At 38.7% G+C, this 18,004-nt stretch overlaps 2 protein-coding genes across 3 annotated transcripts; one reads left to right on the top strand and one right to left on the bottom strand.

Moving 5' to 3' along the window:
- Positions 1 to 225: 225 nt before the first annotated feature.
- FAM216A (family with sequence similarity 216 member A) lies at positions 226 to 9,754 on the top strand. Of its 2 annotated transcripts, none has more exons than XM_067700882.1 (7): positions 226 to 552; positions 1,920 to 1,954; positions 3,961 to 4,082; positions 5,307 to 5,436; positions 5,518 to 5,701; positions 6,259 to 6,341; positions 7,698 to 9,754. In XM_067700882.1, the coding sequence occupies exons 1-7, from the start codon at positions 461 to 463 to the stop codon at positions 7,814 to 7,816; spliced, it is 765 nt and encodes a 254-aa protein (XP_067556983.1). In that variant the 5' UTR covers positions 226 to 460; the 3' UTR covers positions 7,817 to 9,754. The 2 variants fall into 2 exon arrangements, with proteins under 2 accessions (XP_067556983.1, XP_067556982.1); XM_067700881.1 differs by having other exon boundaries at positions 230 to 552; positions 1,920 to 1,960.
- VPS29 (VPS29 retromer complex component) lies at positions 9,312 to 16,664 on the bottom strand. Its single transcript, XM_067700883.1, has 4 exons — positions 16,518 to 16,664; positions 12,075 to 12,266; positions 10,070 to 10,305; positions 9,312 to 9,817 (listed from the first exon to the last, which is right to left on the bottom strand). Exons 1-4 carry the CDS (start codon positions 16,518 to 16,520, stop codon positions 9,700 to 9,702), a joined length of 549 nt encoding a protein of 182 aa, XP_067556984.1. The 5' UTR covers positions 16,521 to 16,664; the 3' UTR covers positions 9,312 to 9,699.
- Between the last annotated feature and the right edge of the window lie 1,340 nt (positions 16,665 to 18,004).

The raw sequence follows: 18,004 nt of genomic DNA, 5'->3' as shown, positions 1-18,004 counted from the left end.
GCCCTGGTGATAACGGACAACCGTAACACTCTGCATCCCTCAGCCGCGTGCCTCGGTCCTTTATTTGCGTACTGATGTTTGACCTATATGGTGACCCTCGAGATTTACAAATTTGCAGAGGATCTGGATACTGAGGTGGAAGGCACCTTCCGTTTTAGAGGGAAGGTATACTTCCTTTCCGTGACGCATCCCTTCCACAAAAAGATGCAAACGTACAAACGCTCAATCAACTAAAGGACTCCCGCCCCTCCCCCAACTTAATTCCAGGATCGTGGATCTGCCCTCCCCGCTCTCCCGAAGCTGTTCGGGCAGTGTCCGGACTTCATCGGAGGGGGCTGGAATCCGGCGTCTGCCTCTTCACCCCCAGTATTGCCCTGCTTGACGCACGCGTGCTGACAGGGGAGGGGAAAGGGGAAAGCTTCTCCCGCACATAGCTCGCGGTCAGGGCACACGGGAGGAGATGCCCGGCCAGGGTCCAGTGTCCGAGTGGACGGAGTGCAGTTCTTCCACAGAGCCGCCCACAGGGGCCAGGGCCGAGGGTGGCGGCGGCGGGTGAGGCTGCGGGGCCCTGAGGGGTTTGGGAAGATGGCGATCAGCCCCGGGTCGTGATCCCCGGGTAGAGGAGTGGGTAGGAGCAGGCTGCTCCAGTAGACTGGTTCCCAATGTACTGAAGTGAGAGGAAGAGAGAACCTTTGTTGTGGCCGCGATGGGAAATATGGAAGCCGACTCAGTTTAGGGGAAGGGCTTCAGAGGGAAGCTTAGGAAGAGGGTTGGTGCAATGACTGACTAAACGCGGTGACTGCGACAGTCGCCTGGGTGCCTCTTCTGCCCCAGGGGGCGCTACGAAATCTGCTGGCAATTTTGCGGTCTGGTCAACGTACTTCTACAAAAAAGGGGTTGGCGGTGTGGGGTTGGGGGGTTGGGGGGCACCAAGGGAACAGAGGTTCAAAGAAGCGCTTCCAAGTCAAATCATTTCCCTGTGTGTGACATTAGCCACCTTTATGTCAAATTGGGATTCATAATCTGTAATGAGACAGATGACTCTGAATCTTAGAGACACCTTGATTTTAACATTTTCTTCACTCAGTAGTTCCTTTTTCATAAATCCATTTCATTTTGAGCAGGTTTTTACTATTATTTCCTGGATGCTGAAGACAATTAGTTGCTGAAGTTACTGCTGTGGGCAGTACCTCCTTATCCCTTGCATGAGTTATTCCCTAAAAGTGAGAATTGCCCGGTGTTCCTCTGAAGCCCACCGTCATGGCTCCTGCTGCACCCATGGCCATGTTTTTTTAAAAAAATAAATGTATTTGTGGATTTAGGATTTCTAAAGATAGGATGGGGTTGTGTGTTTCTTTTCTGTTTGTCACAGTGCTTGGCAAAGTTCTGGATCCCAGTATCTCAGGGGATCAATGAATTCTTGGTCATTGAATAAATTGCAGGAAGAGGAAAAGGGGAGTATTTGTCAATTTGAGAAAAGAAAAAATGAACTTGTACAAAATTAGCAACATTCCAGACCAACTTATCAGTTCCAGTTCACCTTAAATTACATACAATAAATTACTTTATTAAAAATAAAGGAAGAAAATATCATGAATAGCACAGAAGCCCAAACAACTTTATTGAGCTCGGTGTAGGAATTAGATTAGGTGGCTATAAAAGTAAAGCCAAATCTGGCTTACAGTAAATCCTTTACAGAATGGTAAAAATCTCAGATAACCCACTTTGAAGAAGCCTGGAGTCATTAGAATATAACCAGAATTACAGGAGAAGATTTGCAAGACATTATTATCTGATGGAAACATGAAAAGTAAAAAGCATCTGCAATACTGTCCTTTTTTCATTTAAAATACTTTCTTTAATGCTTATAAAGCTGTCAATTATTACATATTATTTACATCCCTTTTTTTTTTAAACAGATCAGCTGGATATTCTTATTACCAGAATTCCAAAGGTATTGGTGAGTAGAGCATATAAAGCAGATAATATGTATCAGTAATATGGCTCAGAGAAGCCAGTTTTGCTATAACTACTCATACAATGGAATTTTAAAAAGTCTTCATTAGCATCCTTGGTAAACTCTTTAAGATTTTCAAACAACAATCCAGCAGGTTCTTTGTCTCCTGTTAAGATATCTCACATCAAAAGAATACTTCAAAATTGCAATGAATCTGAAAAGAACTGTGTTTATAACCGATGTTGGTTGAAAAGGACAGAACACAACCTGGGGTTTATACACAGGTTGAAGGAAAAAATTCTAAATTGTTCAACTTCAAAGAACATAAAATATTTCTCAATGCTGCTATTTTCCTCTCACTTGAAGTAAAGGATAGAGCTGCTGGAGGTAAGAGGTTAAGACAGGCCCCCAAGACCTCTCACTAATTTTTTGAGGGGAGCAATTTCAATTCAGTGATATATAAACCTGAATTCACTTTGCTTTTCCTTGGAAAATTTATAGTCCTAACAGTTACCTAGGAAAAACACACACATATCTGCGTGTATATACATATATATCACTATTTATTTTATATACATGTGGTTGTTTTAAAATGGAATTGCTGAATCATGGCAATTCTGTTTGCTTTTTTTGAGGAACCGCCATACTGTTTCCACAGCAGCTGCATCATTTTATTCAATGTATTCCCACCAGCAGTGCGCAGGGCTCCAATTTCTCCATATCCCAGCTAACACTTGTTTTCTGTTTTTTTGATGATAGTCATCCTTATGGGTATTAAGTGATATCTCACTGTGATTTTTATTTGCATTTCCCTAATAATTAGTGGTAGTGAGCATCTTTTCATGTGTTTATTAGCCATTTGTATATCTTCTTTGGAGACATCCAAAGTCTATTCAAGCCCTTTGCCAATTTTCAATTGGGTTCTTTGTTGCGTTTAACTATTATTATTATTGTTTTATTTTTTTTAGAAGATGAAACCCCCTTGATGGCAGTTTCTCTTTTTAAAAAAATTATTATTATTATTATTTTTTTTTTTTTTGCGGTACGCGGGCCTCTCACTGTTGTGGCCTCTCCCGTTGCGGAGCACAGGCTGCGGACGCGCAGGCTCAACGGCCATGGCTCACGGGCCCAGCCGCTCCGCGGCATGTGGGATTTTCCCGGACCAGGGCACGAACCCGCGTCCCCTGCATTGGCAGGCGGCCTCTCAACCACTGCGCCACCAGGGAAGCCCTAAATTATTATTAATTAATTAATTTATGGCTGTGTTGGGTCTTTGTTGCTGCGCGCGGGCTTTCTCTAGTTGCAGCGAGTGGGGGTTACTCTTTCCTGCCATGCGTGGGCTTCTCACTGCTATGGCTTCTCTTGTTGCGGAGCACAGGCTCTAGGCGCGCAGGCTCAGTAGTTGTGGCGCATGGGCTTAGCTGCTCCACGGCATGTGGAATCATGCCGGACCAAGGATTGAACCCGTGTCCCCTGCATTGGCAGGTGGATTCTTAACCACTGCGCCAACAGGGAAGTCCCTAAAGCTCTTCATTTTAACACTGCCTCATTAAAGGGATAAAATGTGTGTTATTCTATCTTGAGTCTAATGCAGAATAGAATTTCGAAACTATATACTGAAGGCAAATGAATGATAAAATATTTTTGAAAATCTTTAAAGCACAAATCCTGCATGTATATTCCTGTTTAGTATGGTCTGACATACAATAAACTAAAGAAATAAGTTACTGTCAACATTTTGCATCTCAGCTGAGTTCAAAATAATTTTGTCCATATGTAATGATTATATATCATTATATATAGTAAATATTTATAAATATCTTAGATTTTTGTGTGCTCTAAAACCAAATGGCATATCATAATGTCTCTTCAGATTTAACAGTCTGACTCATACTGGTATTCCAGGATAATCAATGACACATGTAAATAGATGGATCTTAATAATTAATTTGTTAAACTTATCTTTGCTTATGAAATTCACATAATAATGTCCTTGCCTACAGATAGATTCAAAGATGGACACAAAATGAACTCACACATAGCCATGCTGCAAGAGTTATGGAAAACGCCTCAAGTTCAAACAATTCACATCCCTAAGTCAATGACAGAGACATCCTTTCTAAAGGTATGCTAACCAAATACCAATACTTTATTTAAATACCGATAGTCTTTGTATTCAGAGCTGAACTTTTTATTGAAGATAAGCTAGTTAGAGGGTAAGGCACTGTAGAAGACAAGTACACCCAGCACATTGTCTAGGAGTCCATAAATATCTGCTGGGTAAACTCATGAGTGAATGCAAGGATTTTATCATAGATTCCCTATCATAAGAGTTCTTTCAGGGTTTTATGATACTTTGGATCTAATGTACCTTTACTCAGGAAGCTCAGTGCCAAGCACAAAGATGCTTGAGGAAAGTTCCACTCTAGAGACAGAAACCCAACCTCATAAGGATTTTGCTCAAGGACCACAAAATTAAAAGCAAGTAAGTAAAGAAAATGGCAATAAACACTTCATAACTGTTGACCCGTATTACCCATTAAAGATCATAGCTGGCAGAAGTACCCTCTCTAGAGCAATATAAATTAGGGTTACTAAAGATCTGTGCAAACTGATGTTATTTCTGACCAACATTTAATATTTTCTCTGCATTTATTATCTATTCAGTTCAGTAAATCTTGTGTTTGTATGTATATACACATGCATATATAGTGGAGTCTTGCATTTTAGGTGAGCGTTAACTTCTAAAATCAGCAAGTACAGTGAAAATCTTAGTCAAAATTACTTATATGACTGGGACTTCCCTGGTGGTCCAGTGATTAAGACGCCATACTCCCACTGCAGGGGGCACAGGTTTGATCCCAGGTCAGGAACTAAGATCCCACATGCCGCTAGGCACAGCCAAAAAAAAAAAATTACCTATATAAGAGACCAACAGACTACCCTCAGTCTGTCCAACACCGAGAGTTATTCTTCTGGTGCTAGAAAAGACTGTTTCTAAGACTAGAGTAATTGTGTTTCTTTTAGGTACCACTTTTGAGGTACCACCTCAAACATCATATTCAGAAGGCAAGATGCCTACACTCACTGAGAGGCACATGGGAACTAAGACTCATTGACAGACAGCAGATTCACACTTTCCTTATTCTTCTAGGGCAGTGTTTCTCAAACCCAGTGGGCATCTGAATCACTCGAGTGGAAATGGCAAACAGAGTCACTTGTACTATTTAAATGGCCATTTCTTTCTCTCTTAATTTTTTGGCCAAATGAACATTCTATCCTTTCAGATATGGAATATTGCCAACCTCTGTTCTACAATGCAGCCTATAAATCTTGTTTTGTCTTCTAGCATCCAGACCTCACCTTAGGCCAGAAGCGTTACCTGTGCAGCATTGCTAAGATCTATAATGCAAACTATCTGAGGACGTTAATGAAGAGGCAGTACATGCATGTGACCCAGCACAGCTCACAAAAACCAGGCAGGTGCACCTCCAGGTAGTTTCTCACTAGTTCTCACAAGAAACAAGAGGGTGTTCTAACAGAGGTGATTTGTGTGACAGGTGTCCTCACTCATCACAGGAGCCACCTCAGTTCTCGTTACTCACAGAAGCAGCATTACCCCTGCACTACATGGCGACACCAGCTGGAGAGAGAGGACTCGGGGCCTTCTAACATTGCAGCTGCATCTGCACCTGAGATGATCATACAGCATTCCCTTTGGCAACCAGTGAGAAACAAAGAAAGGTTTGTTTCCTACTCTTTAAGAGAAAAATGTACCCCTCAATTTTATTTGAGCTAAATGACATTAAATCTTGTGTTCCCTAATATGTTCACTTTATTAAATTCAGAATAGGTTGGACAAAAAGCACAAAAGAATGCTATCTTATAGTCTCTTTACTGAGCTGACTGGGATATGTTACTGTTTTCAGAACTTTGTGGAATTGTAAAAATTTCGATCAGCTAAAGATATGGAAGACTGCCCTTTTAAATGATTCCCACTCAAATTTAAAATAATACAAACACTTTCAAAAGGAGAAGCATATGGTGGCTTATGCACAGGGGAATACTATAAACAAAAAAGGAAAAAGGAAAAAAGAGATTAAGATGCCTGATTATTCAACCTGCGCTACAATCGTTAGCTTTGCATCTCAGGGTTAGTATGTCACGGGAGAATTCAGGGTCTGAAAGGGTCTCTTTGGTGATGCCGGCAGCTTAATAAAAAGAACATATATGGTCTTCCACATGCATTTGGCAGCTGTTCACTGTGCTGGTTCCAATTAAGATGCTTCTCTTTCTTACAGTTTAAAAACTGGATATGCATCTAAAACAAGATGTAAGTCGCTGAAGATTTTTAGAAAACCAGGCAGACTGTTCATGCAATCAGGTAAATGTGGAATTCTTAATATATGCATTTTTAAAGATGTCATGCTAAAAAATATTAAACCCAATATAGTTCCATTTCTATTAGAGAAGACATTAAAAAAATTTAGAACGTGACTTGCTTATATTGCTCCAAACAAAACTAAACATGAGGGCTTCCCTGGTGGCGCAGTGGTTGAGAGTCTGCCTGCCGATGCAGGGGACATGGGTTCATGCCCCGGTCCGGGAAGATCCCACATGCCGCGGAGTGGCTAGGCCCGTGAGCCATGCGCGTCCGGAGCCTGTGCTCCGCAACGAGAGAGGCCACAACAGTGAGAGGCCCGCGTACCGCAAAAAAAAAACAAACAAAAACTAAACATGAAATCGATTTCTGCTTTCATTTAAAAGAACACACTGCTCAGGGACTCCTGCATGCAGGATCTTATTTCCCCAATCAGGGATCGAACTCATTCCCCCTGCAGTGGAAGCACAGAATCGTAACCTATGGACCACCAGGGAAGTCCCCAGACAGCAATATTTTGTATAGAATCAAATAGTTAACAAAGGGCTATATCACCTATACCATTTTGTTTAATATTCAAACCAGTGGAAACAAACCAATTATTATTATCAAAATTTTACAGAGCAACTCAGACAAATCCACATTTGGGAAGGATCAGCATAAAGGATCCTTCTACCACAAGTACAGAATATCACAAAATGAAAAAGGCAAGAGAAAGACTGAATGCTCAGAAATATTCCTCAGAATTGATAAAGTGGAAAGGATTAAGTGGAAGTTAAATAATTTCCTAGTTACTACCACAGTGAGTAGGGAAGTTGGTAGGAAACAGGGAACTTAGGCCTTCTGAACCCATATCCCACTGCTGTATGACAGCACCACTCAGCTCTGCTGTAAGTACCATACCATGCCTATCCAAGAAATGAGGGAAATGGCAGGGGAGAAGGTAAGTCTGGTTCCAAAAAGAACAGCTGGAGGAAACCACAGATAGAGGAAAAGTCCCCATGGTCCCCCAAGAGAAAAGAAATGAGAAGGAACTTAAGGAAAACAGAGAATACTGAAGCTATAACTTCCCCCAGTCAAAAGATTTTGAAAAGCAATGGGAAAATAGGACTTAGTAACAGAGAATTTGCTATACAATAACTTGGCTAGAATATAGTACTGGGCATCTTATTTTAAAAAATAAGAGATTTAGGGGGAGTGGGAGATAATCAAATTTTGAAAATTGCAATTTGTTTTTGCCAAAGGCTTATTAAAAAAGTAGGTCATTTTGAAGGTTGTTCTTGTATACAAATCTCAATTTTCAGGATGAAATACTTTATTTCCAAAACAGACATTATAAACTCTTATTTTTTCCTTCAGTTTCCATAAATGATTCTGAATCATACATGAATGAAGAAAAAAAGGAAGATGATTTGCTAAATAAGTGTATGCAATCAATGTCAATTGAAGAACACGGAGAACATCTGATGCTAACTTGACAATCTTGAGTATTGGTGATGTGCCAAAGGTGGGGGGAAGGGATTGTGAATCGTGTCCTCTCTACATTCAGTATTGTTATTCACCACTAAGTCATTAAGTAATTTTAGTTTGTTCAGAAACTTTTACTACCATGTAAATGGTTTGATGTAGTTCCATGTACGAATATTTTGTGTAATAAAATTTGTGTGAAATATATGCGTGTAGTCCTGGCTAGGTACAATTAAAATTCTTCTTGTCACCTAAAACTGAATTATTCTTCTTTAAATCTGAAAAATACATTGTATAATTCTGTTTACAGTAAGTCCTAAAATAGCAACATTAGAATATCCTGGAAATATTTTCCAAATCAGGCTGAGGAAAACTCTGAATATCCTGATATAGAATAGCATTTGATAGAGGTAACATCCTGGCTTGCTCAATAAATATTATCTGCTTGAACACAAGTTAAAAATGGAAATATCAATTTGCCCTATTTTATGAAAATTGCCAAACACTTGGACTCTTAAACTAGATTTAAGTTGGGAATAGTTGTATTAATGAAAGGATTGTTCACATTACATTTTTGCTCTAGTGTGCTTGCCTTCTAAATGTTTTAGAACATTAGTGTTTTAAATTTTTATTTTTTTAAATTTTAACTTTTTGAGGTATAGTTGATATACAATATTATGTAAGTTGCAGGTGTACAACATAGTGATTCACAATTTTTAAAGGTTATACTCCATTTATAGTTATTGTAAAATATTGGCTATATTCTTTGTGATGTATAATATATCCTTGTAGCTTATTTATTTATACATAATAGTTTGTACCTCTTGATCCTCTACCCTATCTTGCCTCTCCCCAGTTCCCTCTCCCCACTGGTAACCACTAGTTTGTTCTCTACATCTGTGTTTCCTTTTCGTTATATTCACTAGTTTAGTTTTTAGATTCCACATATAAGTGATATCATACAGTAATTTGTCTTGCTCTATCTGACTTATTTCACTTAGCATAATACCCTCCAAGTCCATCCATATTGTTGCAAATGGCAAAATTTCACTTTTTTATGACTAATATTACACTGTGTATGTACGTATGTACGTGTGTACATACACACACACACATACACACCACATCGTCTTTATCCACTCTTCTGTTGATGGACCCTTAGGTTGTTTTCATATCCTGGCAATTGTAAATAATGTTGCTATGAACACTGGAGTGCACGTATCTTTTCAAATTACACAGTAGTGTTTAAAAAAATTTTTTTGTTAAAACGTAAAGAATAGGGCACTTAAAAGCAACAGTCTGAAGAATCACTGATGATTTACTATGTCAATATGGTATTCTATTTAGTTAATAAAATCTGAGTCCAACATTATGACCTAGAACGTTTTAAGAAAGAGCTCTGAAAGGTCATCTCATCTACCTTATCACTGTAACACTTGTCTGCAGTTTCATTTGGCCTCTTATTTTCATAAGTTTTAAAAATTAAAACACAGTTTATCAAGAAAGTATAAATGAAAGGTAACTGTTTATTACTGGAGAAGAGAAGAATGTATACAAGAAAATCTAGATTCTTTCTCCTCATGCACTACTTTGGTAGTAAAGTTCCAAATATCAACTATGAAGATATTTACAAGGATAAATTTTTCTTAACATGTGACCATTTACTGTGTGGTGGATGTTTTTTCATAGAAATCATATACTTAAACTAAATATAATCTTATAGTTTACAAGAAGCTTAGAACATTGTATTAACAGAAGACGAGATTACATTTTACTGCAAAATATTATAAAAGTGATACAATTTTGTGGCTCTTAAACATTTAATTACTTGAGTTGAACAGGGGAATGGAAAAAAAAAAAGCCCAACAGAAATATCATCAGGACACGCCTCGCTTTAAGATTTTTTGTATTCAATTCGTTCTACTTTCACGTCATCTCCAATTAGCTGATACACATAAGTGACAACTGTAGAAGCCTGGATATCCATCAACACAAATGAAGGAATAATGTTTCTGGAAGAAAATATAAATAATGTCAGTGTTTTGTACTAAAAAGCAGTAGCACTATAAATTTCAATTTAGGATGACAATTTGGATTCAAGGAGAAATCTGGTTGTTAGACATATTAAAAAGAATAATCACCAATAGAAGATTGCCAAAAAGGCTATAATTATTTAAATAATCACATTTCTCTTTTATGAAATGTCACTTGTACAATTATTAACTTTATGAAACCCCCAAATTCCCAAATTGCATACTACTTACGTTTCCAAGGCATTATATGCTCCAGTGGCAGAACCTGGATTAATGTAGAATTTATTTTCATGCTCAAATGCTTCAAATTTATGTGTGTGTCCTGAAATAAGAATATCCACATCAAACTGCCTCTGCAACAGGGCTAAGCTGGCCATATCTCCCCATGGAATAACTTGATGTCCATGGATCAAACCAATTTTGAACTGCCCAACAGTTACAACTTTCTGTTCTGGATAATTCAGATTCTAAAATATGAAATAGACATAAGAAAAACAAATATTTTAGAGACATAGAGGTTTAAAAAATAACCTTCTTAAATATTCAATCTCATATGGGTGTTTTACTACAGTGCTCCACAACCAACATATTTGTTAAATATTTGATTTCTTCTCAATCTCTAAGGCTGCAACGGTGCTCAAAACATAATTTACTTTAGGTAAACTGGAACTTATCATGCAATCCCTTTGTTGAGTTTTTTTTTTATAGAATGAGTTCTTTTCGGCTTTCTGTAAAGGATAATTCCCCCAAATTTATGTTTCCTTTATTTAAGAATCCAAGGAATATGACCTGTAAGCTAGGATATGTTCAAATTATATCCCAGGTTTTAATAGTTACATAGATGGCTTAAAATAATAATGGTAGTTAAACTTATGTAGCACTTAGTATGAACCAGGCACTATTCTAAGAAGTTTATAAATATCAACCTATGTAATAATTACAAACAATCCTAAGAGGTAGATTCTATTATGACTCCCATTTTATGGATGAGGAAACTGAGGCACAGAGAGGTGAAAATAACTTGCCTAGGAGCACACGTTATTAAGTGTGTGAGCCAAGATCCAAACCCTGGTAGTATGGCTCCAGGGTCAAGCAAAAAATTTAATTCTTGCTACTGAAACTATCTTTAGCATATCATAAACAGAACCCCTAATATATTTTTAACAAATGGCAAACATATACTCGAATTATTGACAAGATGTCTGCCCCTTCCCTTCTCATCCCCCCACCCCACTTTTCACTTTCATGCCACCTCTAGTTTATTCAAACTTAAAACCAAAAAAAAAAAGCACCAGTGAATTTAAATAGTTTATGAAAAAGCTTATATTCCTAGGAATAAAAAATAAAATTTTCATACTAGAATCAGGTTTATTAAGCTATGTCATACAATGTTAGCACTGTCATGGGTCTTAAAAATCATCTATTTCAATCATATTTACATAGTAGGGAACTAAGAAAGAGGATGTAACTTGCCTAAAATCTCATTATTAATTAATGGGCAAAGTTGGAACTCCAGAACTCCTTATTTTTCCTTTAAAGTTAGGTTTATTGAGGTAAAATTTACGTACAGGAAAATTACCCTTTTTGGTATACAATTCAAGGAGTTTTGACAAATGCATACAGTTGTGTAAGCACTGCCACAGTAAGATATAGAAAAGTCTATCCCCTCCTCAAAACTCCCTCATGCCTGTTTATAGTTAACCTTTGAGACAGGGAGCCATGGCAGGGTTTTCAGCAGAGAAGTGATGTAATCTTACTTCACCTAGAAAGGATCACTCTGGTTGCTACGTGGAGAATAAACTGTGCAGGGAGCAAGGATAGAGTCAGGAAGCTGGAACACAGTAAAGTGATAAGTAGCTTGGAACAGGGTAGCAGAGGTGGTGGCGGGGTAAGTTCCTGACAAAAACTTTTTAAACTAAATGATAGTACTACAAAAAATATTGACAAAACCGTATCAATTTAATTAGAACAAGTATGTAATATGTTTATTAAGTAGTCTAAAATCAGTGATTTTCAAACTGTAAGGGAGGGGTATGTGTAATAATTTTACATTGGAAAACTAAAAAAAAAAAAAAAAAAGCAAAACAAACCTTAACAGTTGAGAAACTCTGGTCTCAAAAATAAACCTTATATATATAAAAATCAAGAAAAGGAAATATTTAATTAATATATAATCAACACAACAGGAAAAAAAAAGGAAAGGGAATATTTGGGAAGGGAAAGGGAAGTACATCACCTCATCGAAGTCTCCTCTCACAATATGAACATCACCAGCCAGAGTCTTGAGATAGTCATAACTCTCTTTGGTACAAAGGTTTCCAGTGCAGAGAATGTGCTGAATCTTTCCTGGCACCAGCAGTTTTTTGAATTTAGCTGGCAAACTGTTGCACCGGTGTGGGATGTGCAGGTCTCCTAATACCAACACCAACTTTAAAGTGTCAAGGTGAGAAAAGGTGTAATGTTAAACATGATTTCAAAACAAGATATTCTCCTCCCATAAGTCCTCTTTTAAATTAAACTAATCAGAGATTCCAAAACCCAAAAGAGCAGAAGTTACTCACATAGTTCCTATCATGACCACTTAAACACACATATGATTCTAAATCAATCTTCGTTTATTTGGGTCATAAATAGGCGTGCACACAATACAGGTAATCATTCTATTTATCAAGAATAAAATCAAGCTTTCTAAAGCGATTCATTCAGAGACCCATAAATTACACTCAAAAAAATTGAAAAATGAAAAATATACTACCAGGCCCTATGGAATTTGATATGGTAATTCATATTTCTGCAGTTTTAATGTAAAACATCATATATTGATTCCAGGGATGTTAATAAAAAGAATGGTTAAAATTATAGAGGAAAAAAAGTTAATTCTATAATTTACTAGACTGACAACTATTTGGAGGAACAGTAGCCAAAATTTACAATCTTTGTTACTTAAAATATTAACTATACATTGCAGAGGAATAAAAACAGCCTATGTTGCAAAGAGTTTCAATAGGGCAAACATGTGCTTCTGAACTATAATTTTGTTATCTTCTCTTTCCTTCATCATTAGAAATCCTGACTGTCATATTTTTGTTTAGATCAAATTGTCTATGTATCCTCAGTTTAGTTCCCAAACTTAAAATAACATATCAATCTTTCATGTGCATTAGAGCATTAAAAAAAGAGAGAGATCAGCTAAATAAGTGATGAATTCAGCAGGAGGTGGTTTAGAGTTGGAACAATCTCAGACGACAAAACCAAATTCTGCATATAAATATAAAAGAATTAAAAAACCTCAATCCTGCAGATTTTTAATTTTAAAATTTCAAGATTTGACATATATACACCACTTAACACAATAATGTCAAAAAGATCATTTAAAAATAGTATTCGCCCTCCAAAGGACAAGAGAATCAATTTCTCCATGTCCATTGGTATAAGCACCTTCAGACGAGATCTGGCGCGTTCAGGGTGGTATGGCTGCAGACAGTATAAGCACCTTCATTCTATGACAGGATGCTTTCCCACACAGATATCCCATCCATAAATGTACATGCCCTTTAACTGGTTCTAAAGAACGCATTACTATTCTTTAATATTACCAAACATTAAATATCTAAAACAGGATAAACAGCAAAGTTTGGCCACTACAGACTTTGTAAGTTGAAATTAATCAAAACCAAAATGTGTAAAATTAAAATTATTACCACAATAAGCTTGATTCATCTTGCAACAAATATCAAAATGATTACAAAGGAAAGGAAATGTTATCAGGATATAAAGTAACTGAGGTAACACAAGGTTACAAAACTAGCTCACTTTAAAAGAAATTATTAAATAAGCTTCTTTACGAAGAGTAGTTTCAGCTGGTATTTGCTCAATGACATATTGTTTCAATCCAAATCTTAGTGGACAAAACATCTATAAAGCTAAAAACCACCACATAGTTTCCACCCTCAGTGATAATCAATACAAAAGTACCTGGAGATAGAACAATCTTCATCTTTAGAGGGGGATCCCTTCAGATATGAATTGAAGTACATAGTTAATGTGGGAAGCTGGCATTTGAGAAAAAGGTAAAAAAATAGATTTCTATATTAAAAAAAAAAGAACCTCAAACTCATAAATTAAGGGTATATGTCTATAACAGGTTGAAAATGTTTGGGCCTAAAAATGAATGAGCTGTTCAATCTGAATGTGGTAGAACGAACATTAGTAAGACATGATACTTTATAATGATCTATGAGCTAAATTCTATAATGTACTGAGGATTATGCCCAAGTGTACCTAGACTATTAGCAGTCTAAAGATATAACTATGAATGGCCACACAGAAACTATTTCAAATTAGTAAGGATCCTTACTAGGACTTTGATTTCCTGCAGCTTTTTAAGTTATAGGGGGAATAGTGTCACATAACAAATACCATACTTTGAGCAGCGTCTTTGCCCAAATTCCACACTTTGGACAGTTCAGGTTAGACATAGATTACAGAGTCTTTTAAGACAGCAAAAGATCCTGGAAATGGCAGTCTTGTTAAATTCAAATAAAGAACCAACCTAATCAAAGCATAGGAATTTGGTTACTTCCTATTTGATAGACATAAAAGGGTGAAATCCCAGTAACAGCACCCAACCACCATTGTTAGTAGGAGCTAAGAGAAGAAACTTACTCTGTGCCCAGCCTTAGTGGAATGAAGAAGTTGATTGCAGACAGGGGAATGAAAAAAAAAGGGTGAAACATGACCAATGTTAAAAGAAAGCAACGAAAAGAAACAAACCAAAAAAAGAACAAAAAACTCATCGAATGAATATGCAAACAACTGTTAATGATTTCTGAGTGTTATGAAAGAAAATGTTAAAAATCAGCTTTGATCAAAACATTACCAAAAGAACCATTTGCTGTACTATTAGATATCTCTCTCTCTCACACACACTTAAAATTTTTTCGACTTTTCCTAATCTCATTCGCCACTTTGACTCCCATCCGTTTTGTTTCCTGTTCTGTTTAGAATTTTATTTGGAAAATTCATCAGCAATAGCTTAAATGAAAGCTAACATTTTCTGGATCCTTTAGGACTAATTATTCTTCAAGTATATTGATTTTAATCCTCCTATGTTTAAAATTCTAGTAGTTGGAAAATTATGCTGCAGCTAGGTCATTTTGTACAGAAGATCTAACACAGCACTGTGAATACATTATCAAGTATTGGATGTACTGGATGATAAAAGCAGACACCTTCCTCCAGCTAAATCTGGACTTTCCCCACACTTGAATTTGCTGCCCATAGACTCTGGATACTACTGTATATTGAACATTTCTGGTCTCTTTTGCCAAATAAAATGCTTTTAATTGTAAAAGAATTGACTAACTCTAAATTTTGCCCAGTTCTATTTCACATGAAAAGTGATATTTCAGTACAACTACCATGAAAAAGTGTTCACCTCTCAAAAAAACTTCAGAAACATTAATATAGAAATCATGTCAGGTAATTTCATCTTCTCCCAGGGATAACTGTCTCAAAATTACTGTAAACTGGACTACTCTAATCTGGAGTCTGTTTAGAAGCAAAAATCAAAAGTGGGATTAAAGTCTCTAACATACATAAAGAAGCTAAAGAACCAGAGACCATGAATCTTTGGCTGTCACGTCTATAAGGCACCTTAAAGGCTGCTGGTCATAGAATCACGATCATCTTAAAAATGCAATAGATGTTCATCAGAGAGAGAAGTTTCTTTTCAGCAACACAAATACCAAGATCATGAGAAATCCTTTTAAAACCGTTCTTCACTTTGTAGGGGGTCAAGGGCACTTTGAAAATCTGATTACCGCTATTAGCCCTCTCTGGCAGCAGTTCCCGAGTTTTCACGTAGGCAGGCCTTGGGGTACCGATCTCCTGGGGGTGAGGGGATGATCTGGGGCAATCTGATGGACGAATGAGGTAAAGCTTCCCAAACTACTCCTTGCTGCCAACAATGACCCTTTCACCAGAAAAACGTTCCAAAACGTATTTCAAACCATTTCAAGGAGTTCGAAAACCATTAAGGAATCCTGCTCTAAAGGGTCGCAGCAGCCTGAGGAAGTAGTTCCAGCAACCCTAAAAGCTAAATCCAGTCCTTTTCAGGGCCCACTGCCACATTTCAATGGCAGCTGCACGGTATTTCAGGGGCGAAGGGGACAGCTCTTATCCACTTTCTCTAGACAGCAAACTAAATGGTAGCTTGCTTCTTCCCGTTTTGCCTCCGAGAAGCCAGCTTTCGCCACATGGGGGTGGTAACCGGTGGGTTACCTACTAGCGGGAGGGGCTTTTTGCGCGAAAGGAGCAAGGAAACGTCTGGAAGCGGCGGAGTTCCCGTGCTCCTTTCTCTGGGACGCTCGAGGCACAGGCCCAAAGGCCTTCCCCGGCTCGGGCGTGAGGGGCTCGTGACAGAAGCAGCAGCTGAAAGGGACCCTTTCCCCCCTTGGACGTCCTGTGGCTCCTGGGGCTGGGCTGCGAGGCCAGGGCTGGCCGCACCCAGAGGTGGCCGCTCTTTCCTCCCTTGTCTTTCCCCAGGCCCGGGCCCCGGCCGCGCCCGCCACGGCCTCCGGGATCGTTTAAGCCCTCGCCCAGAGACTCCCAGCGTCTCCCAACGACGCAGCACCCCAACCGAGAGGCAGGCCTCTGTCGCCGCAGCTGCCGCCCTCACCATCCTGTCACTGGGCTCCGCTCAGTCACCACAACCGCCGCCGCCCTCTCTTCCTCAGACGCCTCGACAACCCGCCCACCTCGCTCACAACCAATGAGAAGAGAAGTCGGCGAGAGACAGCTCTACGGAGGCCCGCTTAGGCTCTTCGCCGCCGTAAAGCGAAGTTGTTCTTTGGGAAATTGTGGTGGGGCGGTGGCCAAGATCGCGAAGTTTCCAAAAGCGCGGGCAACATCCGGGCGCCTGGGGCCCTCGAGCTGAGGCGCGCAGAGTGACTGACATTTTTAGGGATTGCAGTCATGCTGAAGTGTGGGATGAGCGGCAGTCAGGTGAAAGGTGCAGAGGCCTTTTTGCCTTTCTGTGTAGAAAAGGGAAAGCCTAGGGTTCATGGGGAAGTTTCCACCATCGTCTAGTTTCTAGATCTTTGCCTTTCTGCCTAGGGGCTGAGGACACAAGGCCTGGCCACAGCCGGCACCCACCCACCCACCCAGGGTCCTGTTAGCTTCTGAGGGGCGAATGACGGCCCATCTGCTTTTATTTATGCATAATATTTATATTCATAGGTGTCCATAAAATGAAGTTGCACTATCTGGACAAATATTGGAAGGCCAGCTTCAAACTCGGGACGATAGGACTGTGTGGGAAGTTGGGAAAAACAATGCTTGGACAGTAGAAGTATTTTAGTGCCATGAGAAAAAAGCATAAACCTGTTTTTTTCCCCAAATTCTAGCATTTTTAATGTATGACCTGGGACAAGCCACGGAATCACTTCCGGGCTCAGTTTTCTTATTTGTAAAATGAGAATATTAACAGCATCTTCATTATAGGGTTTATTGTAGGAATAAAATGCAGGTAAGGAGCTCAGTAATGAATGGGAATGTATAAGAACTATTGTTTATTGTAAATGGTACTTTAAACATGTAAGTTACTCCAGAAAGTCTCTATTTAGAAAAGTAATGGTCATACAGATCATAACCTGAAAGTGATTATTGAAAGGCATCTTGTGTTGCGGCCGGCTTCCCCTGTGTTGACAACCTCTATGGAACAGTATTAATGAACAGGAAAGGGAAGCACAAGACCCCCCATTGTTGCATGTTCTCAGAGTTCTAGAAAGTTCTTTCTTGCAGTGTGTACCTTAGTTCTCAATAAGTGATAATTTGTATGATTGTTTAAATTTGTTTTTCCTCCGTAACTCTAAGCCCTGTGAGGGCAGGAGCTGTAAACCCGTCTTGTTCATTGCTATACCCGCATTGCCTTGGCTTGTACCGTCCTTGGAACATACTAGGTGCTCAATAAATATTCATTGAATGAATGAAAGGTCTTCATTCGCTAGCTCCAGGAAGAAGTGGTGAATGTGAAGTGGTAAAAAGGGACAAACGCCTCTTTTTCTCCCCCTAGTCATCCTCTCTTTCTCAGTTTGAGGCCTGCACCCCCCACTTCCGGCTGTGCCGTGCAGCTTGCGGGATCTTAGTTCCCCCACCAGGGATTGA

Source organism: Pseudorca crassidens, chromosome 12 (assembly GCF_039906515.1).
Source record: "Pseudorca crassidens isolate mPseCra1 chromosome 12, mPseCra1.hap1, whole genome shotgun sequence".
Taxonomy (NCBI): domain Eukaryota; kingdom Metazoa; phylum Chordata; class Mammalia; order Artiodactyla; family Delphinidae; genus Pseudorca; species Pseudorca crassidens.
This window is presented reverse-complemented; position numbering and strand designations above follow the sequence as displayed.

What these genes read in the sequence shown, in the direction of transcription:
- FAM216A (XM_067700881.1), top strand. Translation starts at nt 461, where the DNA reads ATGCCCGGCCAGGGTCCAGTGTCCGAGTGGACGGAGTGCAGTTCTTCC. An exon ending in CCAGTGAGAAACAAAGAAAG is followed by an intron (nt 5,702 to 6,258) that starts GTTTGTTTCCTA and finishes TCTTTCTTACAG; the next exon opens with TTTAAAAACTGGATATGCAT. An exon ending in CAGACTGTTCATGCAATCAG is followed by an intron (nt 6,342 to 7,697) that starts GTAAATGTGGAA and finishes TTTTTCCTTCAG; the next exon opens with TTTCCATAAATGATTCTGAA.
- VPS29 (XM_067700883.1), bottom strand. An exon ending in TGAGAGGAGACTTCGATGAG is followed by an intron (nt 10,306 to 12,074) that starts GTGATGTACTTC and finishes TTCATATTTTAG; the next exon opens with AATCTGAATTATCCAGAACA. An exon ending in GCATATAATGCCTTGGAAAC is followed by an intron (nt 9,818 to 10,069) that starts GTAAGTAGTATG and finishes ATTTTCTTCCAG; the next exon opens with AAACATTATTCCTTCATTTG.